This window comes from Dipodomys spectabilis, unplaced genomic scaffold (assembly GCF_019054845.1).
Source record: "Dipodomys spectabilis isolate Male_0828 unplaced genomic scaffold, ASM1905484v1 ptg000175l, whole genome shotgun sequence".
NCBI lineage: Eukaryota > Metazoa > Chordata > Mammalia > Rodentia > Heteromyidae > Dipodomys > Dipodomys spectabilis.
Window position 1 is genome coordinate 20416209 of NW_024870852.1, and position 12237 is coordinate 20428445.

The 12237-nt window shown below is 54.4% G+C and overlaps 1 protein-coding gene across 1 annotated transcript; it reads left to right on the forward strand.

The window, feature by feature from the left end:
- The first annotated feature begins 2739 nt into the window (after positions 1 to 2739).
- Positions 2740 to 11226, forward strand: Mmp9 (matrix metallopeptidase 9). Its single transcript, XM_042694478.1, has 13 exons — positions 2740 to 2880; positions 3273 to 3505; positions 3856 to 4004; positions 4143 to 4271; positions 4367 to 4540; positions 5061 to 5234; positions 5872 to 6048; positions 6193 to 6348; positions 7737 to 8034; positions 8131 to 8270; positions 8385 to 8535; positions 8630 to 8733; positions 10911 to 11226. The coding sequence occupies exons 1-13, from the start codon at positions 2740 to 2742 to the stop codon at positions 11027 to 11029; spliced, it is 2145 nt and encodes a 714-aa protein (XP_042550412.1). The 3' UTR covers positions 11030 to 11226.
- The last annotated feature ends 1011 nt before the right edge of the window (positions 11227 to 12237 follow it).

Consider the following 12237-nt stretch of genomic DNA (forward strand, 5'->3'; position numbering starts at 1 on the left):
CCACTGTGGGCTTTGTTTCCTCATCTGTACAATGGAGGTAACTGGAGAAGATAAAGCATCTCTCCGTGTGGTGTTTATCTTTTTGGTAAATAGCTACTCCCCCAACTTCACCCCTACTGGGCTCAGCTCCATGAGTAAGGTGACCAGGGCTATCTTGGAGCCCTTGTGTAGGCCCACGGCTAAGCCCAGAGCCTGGTCCCTACAGGTCAACAAGTATTTGTTGAGTGAATAGCCTTTACATGTTTGGAAGATCATCATCAATAGTGATGAAACTTTTGGATTCTGTTTTTTTGCCGGTCATGGGGCCTGAACTCTGGGCCTGGGCGCTGTCCCTCAGCTCTTCAGCTCAAGGCTAGCGCTCTACCACTGGAGCCAGAGCACCACTTCCCGTTTTTTTCTGTTTATGTGGTGCTGAGGAATCGAACCCAGGGCCTCATGCTTGCAAGGCAAGCACTCTACCGCTGAGCCACCTTCCCAACCCCAAGTTTTGGATTCTTTACAAAAATAAAAAAAAGAAAGAAATCAACATGTACCTGTGGTCCTGCCCCTCCCATTCACCCAGGGGACATTTGGCAACGTTTGGCAACATTTCTGGTTGCCACACCTGGCAGGGGGAGGTGCTCCAGGCATCTCAGGGGCAGAGTGGCTGAGGATGCTTCTGGACATCCTATGCTGATCACGACAGTGTTTCAAACAGGGAAAGATCCAGCCCCAAATATCTAAAGTGCTAAGTTTCAGAAACATGGCATATGTACATAGCAATGAAAGATTCTGGTCAGTGCCCCACTTCTACCCAGAGAAAGAACCCAGGCTTGGAGGGGCTCTCCATTTCCTAACGCATGCCGCTCTTGAACCAGGCACCAGCTGCTCATGCCTGGAATCCTAGCTACAACATGAGACTCTTATCTCCAATTAGCACCAAAAAGCTGGCAGTGGAAGTATGGCTCAAGTGGTACAGCACCAGCCCCAGGACTGGCACACACACACACACACACACACACACACACACACACACACACACACACACACACATACACACACACACACACATCCAAAACCTATGTGGGAGGAGAGCAGGGAATGGGGCTCAAGTCTGTAATCCTAGCTACTCAGGAGACTAAGATAGTAGATTCAAACACAGTCCAGATTTTTTTTTGTGGGGGGGGGGTTGGTCATGGGGCTTGAACTCTGGGCGTGGGTGCTGTCCCTGCGCTCTTCAGTTCAAGGCAAGCACTCTACCGCTTGAGCCACAGCGCCACTTCCATTTTCTAGTGGTTTATTGGAGATAAGAGTCTCACAGACTTTCTGCCCAGGCTGGCTTTGAACCGGGATCCTCAGATCTCAGTTTCCTGAGTAGCTAGGATTATAGGCGTGAGCCACCAGTGTCCAGCAAACCCAGATTCTTTTACTTATTTATTTTTTGCTGGTCCTGGGGCTCAAACTCGGGGCCAGGGCTTATTCCTGAGCCTCTCTGTGCTCAAGGCTAGCGTTCTACCACTTGAGCCACAGAGCCACTTCCAGCCTTTTCTGTTTATGTGGTACTGAGGAATTGAACCCAGAGCTTCATGCACGCTAGGCAAGCACTCTACCATTAAGCCACATTCCCAGCCCCAGCCCAGACTCTCATCTCCAATTAACCAGCAAAAAGTTAGAAATGGAGGTATGACTCAAGTGGTAGATCATTTGCCTAGCATGCATAAGAATTAGACCTCTACCTGCCCATGTAATTGTAACCCCTCTGTACAGTATGTTCTCAAATAAAATAAAATAAAATTAAAAAAAAAAAAAAAAAAAGAATTAGACCTCTACTATCACAAAAATAAATAAATGTAATAAAGGGTGACTACAAAGCATACACTTAACTTACATTATGAACAGAGAACTTAATAAAAAGAAAAAAAAAAGAAAGCCCAGAAGGAGGAAGATACTTGCTTAGGGTTAAAACCCAAGACCCGGGTCTCCTGATCGGAGGCTGCCATTCCCATTCCCATCTTTGCCTTCATGGTTGGCAGCAATGATCGCCATCTATTGGGGATTTACATACTCTGTGACTTTGATCTCATTTTAGGGACAAAAGGTTTTTTTTGTTGTTTTTATTCCTCCTACAGCCAAGGAAACAAATCTAGGATGGCAAGGACATTTGCCTGAGGCCCGAATAAGCTCATCTGCGAATTCACAGATGCCAACTCTTCCCTTTACTACTACCTCAAAGAATCGCTGTGCCCAAGACAGGGGCTCCCCCTGTGGAATTCCCCAATTCCTGCCTGTCAGAGCCCACTGTCCCTCCCCCCTCCATGGATCTGAGAGAGGAAGCTGAGTCAGGAAGCCTTTCCAGGAGAGGAAAGAGAAGGGGTGCTGCAGAATTACAAGGACAAGCCCTGCCCTGAGCTGGTGCTGGACCCTCTCCTTCCCTTACCCACAAGCTCTGCAATCTGCAAAAGCCAGCCCCTTCCCAGAGTGCTGTGGTTTCCTGTGGGCCCAGGGTCCTGCCTGACTTTGGCAGGGGCAGGGGAGAGTGGAGGAGGTGATGTAAGCCTTCTCTTGGCTTTCTTATGCTGGAGGTACACACACACACACACACACACACACACACACACACACTCACTCACTCACTCACTCACCAATACACTTGAGTCAGCAGCCACCCACTGGGGAGGGGCGGGGTCTCTGATTCAGTCCTGGTGCCTCTTTAAAGCCCCTGTGCCAGAGAAGTTGCCACCAGATACTTCTACCTTCACCATGGGCCCCTCTCAGCCCCTGGTCCTGGTGCTCCTGGTGCTGGGCTGCTGCTCAGCTGCCCCACGCCAGCGCCAGCCAACCTTTGTGGTCTTCCCCAGGGACCTGAGGACGACCAACCTCACTGACACCCAGCTGGCACAGGTAGACAATCGCCCTTGTGGGGAGCCAGGGAGACCTGGCCAGCAAGGTGTCCAGTATCCCTGAGAAAAAGCATAGACCTCTGAGATGCTTTAGGGCCATGTTGGAGGATCTGGACAGACATGGCTGGGAAGGAACAGTGGGAAATGGTGCAGGTGTGTGTGTGTGTGGGGGGGTGCTATGGAGGGTTCTGGAATAGGCAGGGGTTGGTGGCAAGGATACATCCAGGGGCGCTTTGAGGTTGGCATGACCCAGATTCCTCAGGAGGGAAGGAGCTGAGGGTGCGGGCGGGAGGCAGCACTCTTGGATGGATGCACATTGGTGTGGTAGGTTAGCACGTTATGGATGGTCCCTAAGTCCCTGGAGGGGGAGGTCCTGACGCCCTCCACCCGCAGGAATACCTGTACCGCTACGGCTACACGCGGGTGGCTGAGATGCAAGGGGAGAAGCTGTCCCTGCGCCCCGCGCTGCTGCTGCTCCAGAAGCAGCTGTCCCTGCCCCAGACGGGGGAGTTGGACAGCAAAACCCTGGAGGCCATTCGGGCCCCGCGCTGCGGCGTCCCAGACCTGGGCAGATTCCAGACCTTCGAGGGCGACCTCAAGTGGCACCACCGCAACATCACGTACTGGTGAGTGGCGGGGCCGGCCGGGGGGCTGGGCTGGGGCTGGGCTGGGGCGGGGGGCGGGCCTGCACCTGCGCCCGCCCCTCCCTCCTCCCTCCCTCCCTCCTTGGAATGGGGCTTGAAATCGGGGCCCGGGCCTTGTCCCTCCGCTTTTTTGCTAACGTCTGGCGCTCTACCGCTTGAGCCACAGCTCCGCACCTGACTTTCTGGTGCTTCACTGGCGGGGAGGGCCTCACGGACTTTCCCCGCCAGGCCTGGCTCCCCCCCCCGCGGGTGGGGTGACAGGGGTGCGGCGCGGGCGCGGGGCTCCGGCCGCCCCGGTCCTCCCCGCCCACCCGGCTCCTGCTGCTTTTCAGGATCCAGAGCTACTCGGAAGACTTGCCGCGCGAGGTGATCGAGGACGCCTTCGCCCGGGCCTTCGCGGTGTGGAGCGCGGTGACCCCGCTCAGCTTCACCCGCGTGTACGGCCGCGAGGCCGACATCGTCATCCAGTTCGGCGTGGCGGGTGAGCACGGCGCTGCCGCGCGGGCCGTCGGTGGGGGGGGGAGGTCGGACGGGCGTCCCGGTGCGCGTGCGCGCGCCCGCAGCTCCGGCCGACCGTGCACGGCCCTCGGCTGACCCCCCCCCCCCCCCGCTTCTTCAGAGCACGGAGACGGGTACCCCTTCGACGGGAAGGACGGGCTCCTGGCGCACGCCTTCCCTCCGGGCCCCGGCATTCAGGGAGACGCGCACTTCGATGACGACGAGCTGTGGACCCTGGGCAAGGGCGTCGGTGAGCTGCTGAGCCGCCCTGCCCCCCCTCCCCTCCCCTCCCCTCCCCTCCCCTCCCCGGCCTCCTCCGTCCTCACCCCGTTCCTTCCTCCGCAGTGGTTCCCACCTATTTCGGAAACGCCAATGGCGCGCCGTGCCACTTCCCCTTCACCTTCGAGGGCCGCTCGTACCTGGCCTGCACCACGGACGGACGCACGGACGACGCCCCGTGGTGCAGCACCACGGCCAACTACGACACCGACCGCCAGTTCGGCTTCTGCCCCAGCGAGAGTGAGCGCGGCGTCAGGGGAGGGGCGCCCGGACCTAAGGGGCCCCCATTTTAGGGGCCTCTGAGGGGCCGGAACCTTCAGTGCAGATCTAAGGGGGGCTCTCATTTTAGGGGAGCATTGAGGGGCCGGAACCTTAGGTGCTGATCTAAGGGGGGGGCTCTCATTTTAGGGGAGCATTGAGGGGCCGGAACCTTAGGTGCTGATCTAAGGGGGGGCTCTCATTTTAGGGGAGCATTGAGGGGTCGGAACCTTAGGTGCTGATCTAAGGGGGGGGCTCTCATTTTAGGGGAGCATTGAGGGGCCGGAACCTTAGGTGCTGATCTAAGGGGGGCCCTCATTTTAGGGGAGCATTGAGGGGCCGGAACCTTAGGTGCTGATCTAAGGGGGGGCTCTCATTTTAGGGGAGCATTGAGGGGTCGGAACCTTAGGTGCAGATCCACCTCCTCCGCCGGGCTGTTTCCTTCTCTCTAGAGTGGGGAACGGGGGGGGGGGCCTCTGGCTCAGCGTTGGGGTCTCCTCAGGGCTCTACACGCAGCACGGCAACGCGGATGGCAAGCCCTGCGTGTTTCCATTCATCTTCGAGGGCCGCTCCTACTCCGCCTGCACCACCGCGGGCCGCTCCGACGGCTACCGCTGGTGCGCCACCACGGCCAACTACGACCAGGACAAGCTGTATGGCTTCTGTCCCACCCGAGGTACCGACCGTCTCCCCCCAACCCCCCGCCTTCACAGGGCTCCCAAAATGAGACTCTTCCTCATTTCTCCACTCCCCATCTGACCACATTCCTATACCAACCTCGCCCCCCTCGATCACGTGACCATATTTTGCTTGCCCTGCAGCCTCTTTGAGGTCTGATCCCCACCTCTGCTCATTAGTATTTCCTGGTCCCAGCCATGCTCCACAGCATCCTCTGGGGCTTTTAAAAATAGACCACTCTATGACTTGTTTCCAGAAATTAAACACATTAATATATAAGCAAAAATACACAAAAGTAGATCATGGAGCCAGGCATGGCTCATGCCTTGTCATCCAAGCTACTCAGGAGGCTGAGATCTGAGGATCGTGATTTGAAACCAGTCTGGGCAGAAAAGTCTGTGAGACTCTTCAATTAACTACCAAAAAGCCGAAAGTGGAGCCAGTGGCTCAAAGTGGTAAAGCTCCAGCTTTGAGCAACACAGCCAAGTGAGGCCAAGAAACCATGTGTACCTCAGCATGGGCACGCTTGCATGAGCACTCACATCACCAAGACTCTCTAGCTCTTAAGTTTGCCTTGCCTGGCACCTTACTGGATCCACCTACCCGGCTTACCCAAGACCCTGGGGTCTCTCTAGCTGACTCCACTGTGATCGGGGGCAACTCGGCAGGAGAGCTGTGCACCTTCCCCTTCACCTTCCTGGGCAAGGAGTACTCCACTTGTACCAGCGAGGGGCGCAGCGATGGGCGCCTTTGGTGTGCCACCACCTCCAGCTTCGACAATGACAAGAAGTGGGGCTTTTGCCCTGATCAAGGTGGGTGAGGTTGTGAGGCTTGGGGGCTGGAGGCTGCAGCCCCCTCTTCCCACAGTGGTGGTGGTAGTGGTGGTGGTGGAGTGGCTGGGCTTGGCTCGGCTCACCTCGGCAGAGCTCAAGCCTCAGGCTCCCTCTTCCCTCCAGGGTACAGCCTGTTCCTAGTGGCAGCCCATGAGTTTGGACACGCGCTGGGCTTAGATCACTCGTCTGTGCCAGAGGCTCTCATGTACCCCATGTACCGTTTCCTTGAGGGCTCCCCCCTGCATGAGGACGATGTAAAGGGCATCCAGCATCTCTACGGTGAGCCCTGGTGGAAGGAGCTTAAGGAAGGGTGTAGCCCAGCCACTGGACCAGAAGATCAAAGTGAGGAAAAGAAGGGAGGGGTGTATTCGAACACTTCTGGGATAGGGCCTAGGCTCTCTTTGCCAGGTGAGGAGTTGGAGATGGTACTGGCTGAAGAACTCAGACCTAGCCAGGTGTTGGTGGCTCATGCTTATAACCCTAGCTACTCAGGAGGTTGAAGACAGGAAGATCAAGATTAGAAGCCAGCCCAGGCAGAAGAGCTTTCCAGACTTCCATCTCCAGTTAACCAGCAAAAATATAAGTTAGAAGCCTGGTGCTGGTGGCTCACACCTGTAATCCTAGCAACCCAGGAGGCTGACATCTGAGGATCACAGTTCAAAGCCAGCCAGTAAAGTCTGTGAGACTCTTATCTCCAATTAACCGTCAGAAAACCAGAAGTCGAGCTGTGGCTCAAAGTGGTAGAGTGCTAGCCTTGAGCAAAAAAGCTCAGGGACACTGCCCAGACCCTGAGTTCATGACTCCCCCCCCCCCCCACAAAACTCTGAGGTGTAGCTCAAGTGGTAGAGTGCTAGCTGTAAGCCACCAATCCCAGCAAGTTTGAGGCTCTGAGTTCAAGTCCCAGTACCTATAACAAAACAAAACAAATCCCTAGATTCTAGGGGAAGTTAGACCTAGGTTCAAGGGTTTAGTTCAGCAGTACAGTACTTGTCTAGCATGCAGGAGGCCTTGGGTTCTACCCCACCATTAAAACTAAAATACCCCTCCCCAATCCCAAAGAGTCCAGCCACTCCAAAATAGATCTTGGGTATATCATTTTGTCCCTTGATTTCCTAATTTGCAGAGTGGGGTTAACGATTGATAATAGTCTGGCCTCACGGGGTCTCAGAGAGATGCCTGGCTTACAGGAGGCATCACGTTGGCTCACACCTGTAATCTAGCTCCTCAGTAGGCATCACATGCTTGGTGCTTTTGCTGTTATCACTTCTCATGACCTGGTATTAGTGCCTCATTTTTTAAAAAGTGGGGCGATTGAAGCGTCTCATCCAGCCTTTCTTTGAAGATCAAAGGAGCCAGTTTATAAAGTGAGTTTATAAAGCTGTTAGCACTGTATGACATGGCGAAAAGACACACTCTTTCTCTCCTGGTCTGGAACGGGACAGAAGGGGTTCTGCCTGTCTTCTGTCCACAAGGCCTAGCTAGCCCCGAGTCTCACACAGTCCAGAAATGGCTAACACCTGCATGATTGAAAGCCTAGTTAGAGTATGGGAAACAGTGGCCGGGGAAGGCAGGCTCCAGCCTCTGAGTGAGGAGAGTTCAAAGGGGATGGGGGTGGGGGAAAGAAACTTATACAGAATGGGGGTGTCTGAGCCACTGTCTCTCTTTAGGTCCTGGCCCTGCACCAGGTCCAAGGCCTCCAACCACCGCCGCACCTGAGCCACAGCCCACAGCGCCCTCAACAGCCTGCCCCAGCCTGCCTCCCACTGCCTACCCCACATCCGGCCCTACAGGGCCCCCCTCAGCTGGCCCTACAAGTCCCCCCACGGCCGGGCCTACTGGCCCCCCGACGGCTGGCCCTTCCCAGGCTCCTACAGCGCCTGTGGACCCGGCCGACGATCCCTGCCAGGTGCACATTTTTGATGCCATCGCGGAGATCGGATCCGTCCTGCATTTCTTCAAGGAGGGGTGAGGAGGGGGGGGATTCAGATCTCCGACCTCTCGACCTCAGGGGTTGTGGGGGGGTCAGGCTCAGCGCCCCGCGTTTCCCTTCCATGTCCGCAGGCGGTACTGGCGACTGACCTCGGCCGGAGGGCGCCGGCTGCAGGGTCCCTTCCGGATCGCCGACACCTGGCCGGCGCTGCCCGCCAGGCTGGACTCCGCGTTTGAGGATCCGCTGTCCAAGAAGATTTTCTTTTTCTCGGGTCAGTGTCCCTTCCCGGCGGGGGCGACTTAACGCCGCCTGAGGGGAGAGGCTCTGCGCCCCGGGGCCTGGCCTCCCCCGCTTCCCCTGCGACCCACGCCCCTCCTTCCCGCAGGACGCCACGTGTGGGTGTACTCGGGCGCGTCGGTGCTGGGCCCGAGGCGCCTGGACAAGCTGGGCCTGGGCTCCGAGGTGGCCCGCGTGGCCGGGGTCCTCCCCCGCGGAGGGGGGAAGGCGCTGCTGTTCGCCGGCCAGCGCTTCTGGAGGTGAGTGCCGCCGGCCGCCGGCAGGGGGAGCCCGAGCGCCGCCCGCCCGCCCGGGGGCCCAGCACGCGTCCATCCCTCTGCTTTCTCCTTGCAGGCTGGACCTGAAGATGCAGAAGGTGGATCCCCAGAGCGCTACTGACTTGGACACGATGTTCCCCGGGGTGCCCTGGAACACGCACGACATCTTCCAGTACCGAGGTAAGGTTGCAGGCTGGGGCGGGTCCCTCTCCTGCTGGGGAGCCCAGGCCTTAGGGGGGGGGGGGCAGGTTCTCAGCAGGGTAAAAAGGTATACAGCCAGGGGGTACAGGCAGGGCAAGGACCCCATTTCCTGCTTCCCCGGCTAGAAGCTGTTCTCTGGCATGGGTCATGTGGTTGACAGAGACTCTTTCCATATGTGTCCTGGAGTTTGAACTCAGGGCCTGGGCTCTGTCCTTTGGCTTTTTTTTTTTTTTTTTTAATCAAAGCTAATGCTCTACTATTTGAGCTACAGCTTCACTTTGAGCTTTTTGGTGGTTTGATTGGAGGAGTTTCATGGGATTTTTTTGACCTGGCTATGTTTGAACTGTGAAACACAGAACTCAGTCTCCTGAGTAGCTAGGATTCTAGGTGTGAGCCAGCAGTGCCCAGCACCTGTATTAGACAATAGTTGCCAAGTGCCTATAGTATGCCAGGCACTGGGATGCCACTAAGAATATGACAGGAGATGACACAATTCATGGCTGTGTGTCTTCAGGCAAGGCACTGCTACTCTGTTTCCCTAGCTGTAAATTTGAGATGACAGCAACAGTTAGATTTTCTTTCTCTTTTGCACTGGCCCAAACCCATCACTTGAGAAGGTATTGATTCTAGTCTTTTCTTTCTTTTTTTTGTCCGCCGTGGGGCTTGAACTCTGGGCCTGAGTGCTGTCCCTCAGCTTTTCAGCTCAAGGCTAGTGCTCTACCACTTGAGCTACAGCGCCATTTCCGGTTGTTTATTGGAGATAAGAGTTTCACGGACTTTCCTGCCCGGGCTGGCTTTGAACCGCGATCCTCAGATCTCAGCCTCCCGAGTAGCTAGGATTACAGGCATGAGCCACTGGCGCCTGGCTCTAGTCTTTTCTTAATCTATCATTTTTCATTATCGCCTTTGCAAACACCTCAGCCTCAGCTCACATTGGTTGTCCGTCACCTTTAGTGGATTCTCTGGACATAGGGAGATGTTTGGACTGGAGGGAAATAGTCCTGAGGTGTCCCCAAACCCATTCTAAGGTCTGAGAGACAACGAGGATCTGAGCTGGGTGCTGGTGGCTCATGCCTGGAATCCTAGATACTTGGGAGGCTGAGATCTGAGGGTTGTGGCTCAAAGCCAGCCTGGACAGAAAAGTCCAATTAATCAGTAAAAAGCCAGGATTATAACTATTATAACTATGTATGACTCAAGCAAAAATGCCAAGTGAGAGCACAAGGCTGAGTTCAATCCTCAGTATTAGCAGAGAGAGAGAGAGAGAGAGAGAGAGAGAGAGAGAGAGAGAAGGATCTGACCACCCCTTCCACTGTGTACCTTGGTCTTGGTGTTTTCCTCTTCAAACTCCTGGCATTCACTCTGCTCTACCTACACTGGCTGCCCTTTGAATAGATCAAGGTCATTCCTAGCTTTGCACCTCTGCCAGTTCCCTCTGGAAAGCTTTCTCCATAATTCTCACCAGTCTTCCCCCCCCCCCCCCCATCTCCTCCCTCTCTCTGTCTCTTTCTTCCCCTCCCTCTCTCTCCCCCTCCCTCTCTTTCTCCCTCTCTCATTATGATCTTTCAGGTCATAATGCCACAGTCTCATAGGCTGTCTTGGATACCTGTTATCTGTTTTCTTGTTTCTATTTCGTTCATAGCTTTCTACATTGTCATACTAATCTCATTTCCAGATTTGTTTGGCAATTGCTTTCTTGCCCCATTAAATAGTGAGCACTAAAAGAGTTGAGTTGTGCCTGTACTTTTTCTTCATTGTATTCCTAGCCACCTCCCACAGCATTAGACATATAGTAGGCACTCAGTAAATATTGGTTGAAAATGAATGAACGAATGGGTTTGTTTAGTGAATGCACACTGAATGAATTGTCCTGAGCACTAAAATAGGCCATCAGCTCATTCATCTGCTGGTTCATTCACAAAATGTGTACAGAGTGCCTACTTTGTGCCAGGCTCTGTGCCTGTAGTTTGAGCTATAGGGTCTGTGCCCTCCACGTCATCCAGGCAGGTGGTAGAGATAAAAGTGTGATGTGAAAACCTTGGAAGGATCTAGAAAGTCCAGGAGGGGTGATTGTAGAGCTCTTGCTCTTGTCTGTAGTGGGTGTCAGCGGGCGGGCAGGGATGGCCTCTGGACTGATGCCTGCTCATCCTCTGCAGAGAAAGCCTACTTCTGTCAAGACCGCTTCTTCTGGCGTGTGAGTTCCCGCGAAGAGGTGAACCAGGTGGATCAAGTGGGCTACGTGACCTTTGACATCCTGCAGTGCCCTGAGGAGTAGGGCTTCCTTCTTGCTTCAGTGGCACCGCATGGGTCTCTACTAGGACCATTCTCGTGGGGAGGAATGAGCCAGTTTGCCGGATACAAACTGGTGATGTGTTCTGGAGGCCGGAAGGAGGAGAAGTGGGCTGGGCCTTCTCTTCACCCCTTCCTTTTTCGTTGGTCTGTTTCTAATAAACTTAGATGGTGTAACCTTTAGGAGTAGTTTGTATTCATGCATACATGTTCATCGGTGCGTGTGTATTTCATTGATAGAGTACTACTATGGGCCAGGCTCTGCTTGAGGCTCTTCATAAACATTGACATACACAGTCCTTCCTATTGGTGTCATTATTTCCTATTGGGAAGGTGTCATGTGATTATTTCTCTTGCCCAGCTGAGGAAATGACTAAGCTATTCATTTCATCAGACATTCATTGAGCCCCTCTGTAGAGACAGACTCTAGGTTAGACACTGGGAGGAGAGAATGAACTGGACTTCAGATCTGCCTTCATGAATCTCGAATCTCATAGTGGTTCTCAAATGCTAGAGCTTGTCACAGAGTTGCAAACACAGATCCGGGCTCCAGTTCTGAGAGTACAACTTAGTTAGACGGGATGATTCTGGGGCTGGTGGCAGTGGCTTTATGCTTGTAGAGTCCTTGATTCATGTGTGTGTGCACACACACGCGTGTGTGTGTGTGTGTGTGTGTGTGTGTGTGTGTGTGTTGCTCCTGGTGTTTAAACTTAGGCCTTGGGTAATAACTCTGAGTTTTTGTGCTCAAGGCTAGCACTCTACCACTTGAGTCACAGCTCCACTTCTGGCTTTTTGGTGGTTAATTGGAAATAAGAGTCTCATGGACTTTCAAACGGCAATCCTCAGATCTCAGCCTCTTTAGTATCTAGGATTACAGGTGTGAGCCACAAGCACCCAGCTGAGAGTCCTTGATTCTTCAATAGTGGGTTATATTGTATGTATGTGTATGTGTGTATATGGGGGGGAAAGTGATGGAGGGAGAGGGAGAGGGAGAGGGAGAGGGAGAGCGACATACACAGAAAGATACAGAGAGGGAGACAGAGAGAGGCGGAGAGATTGAGCAGTGCATTGTATTTGAGGTTGGAGATTGCGCCTAAGCAAGATGACCTTTCACCTGGGACTCACATGGGGTGAGCAAGTGGCTCTTTGGGTTCAGGGGAGCCAGCCTTCTAGAGGAGGAGCCATCCAAACCTT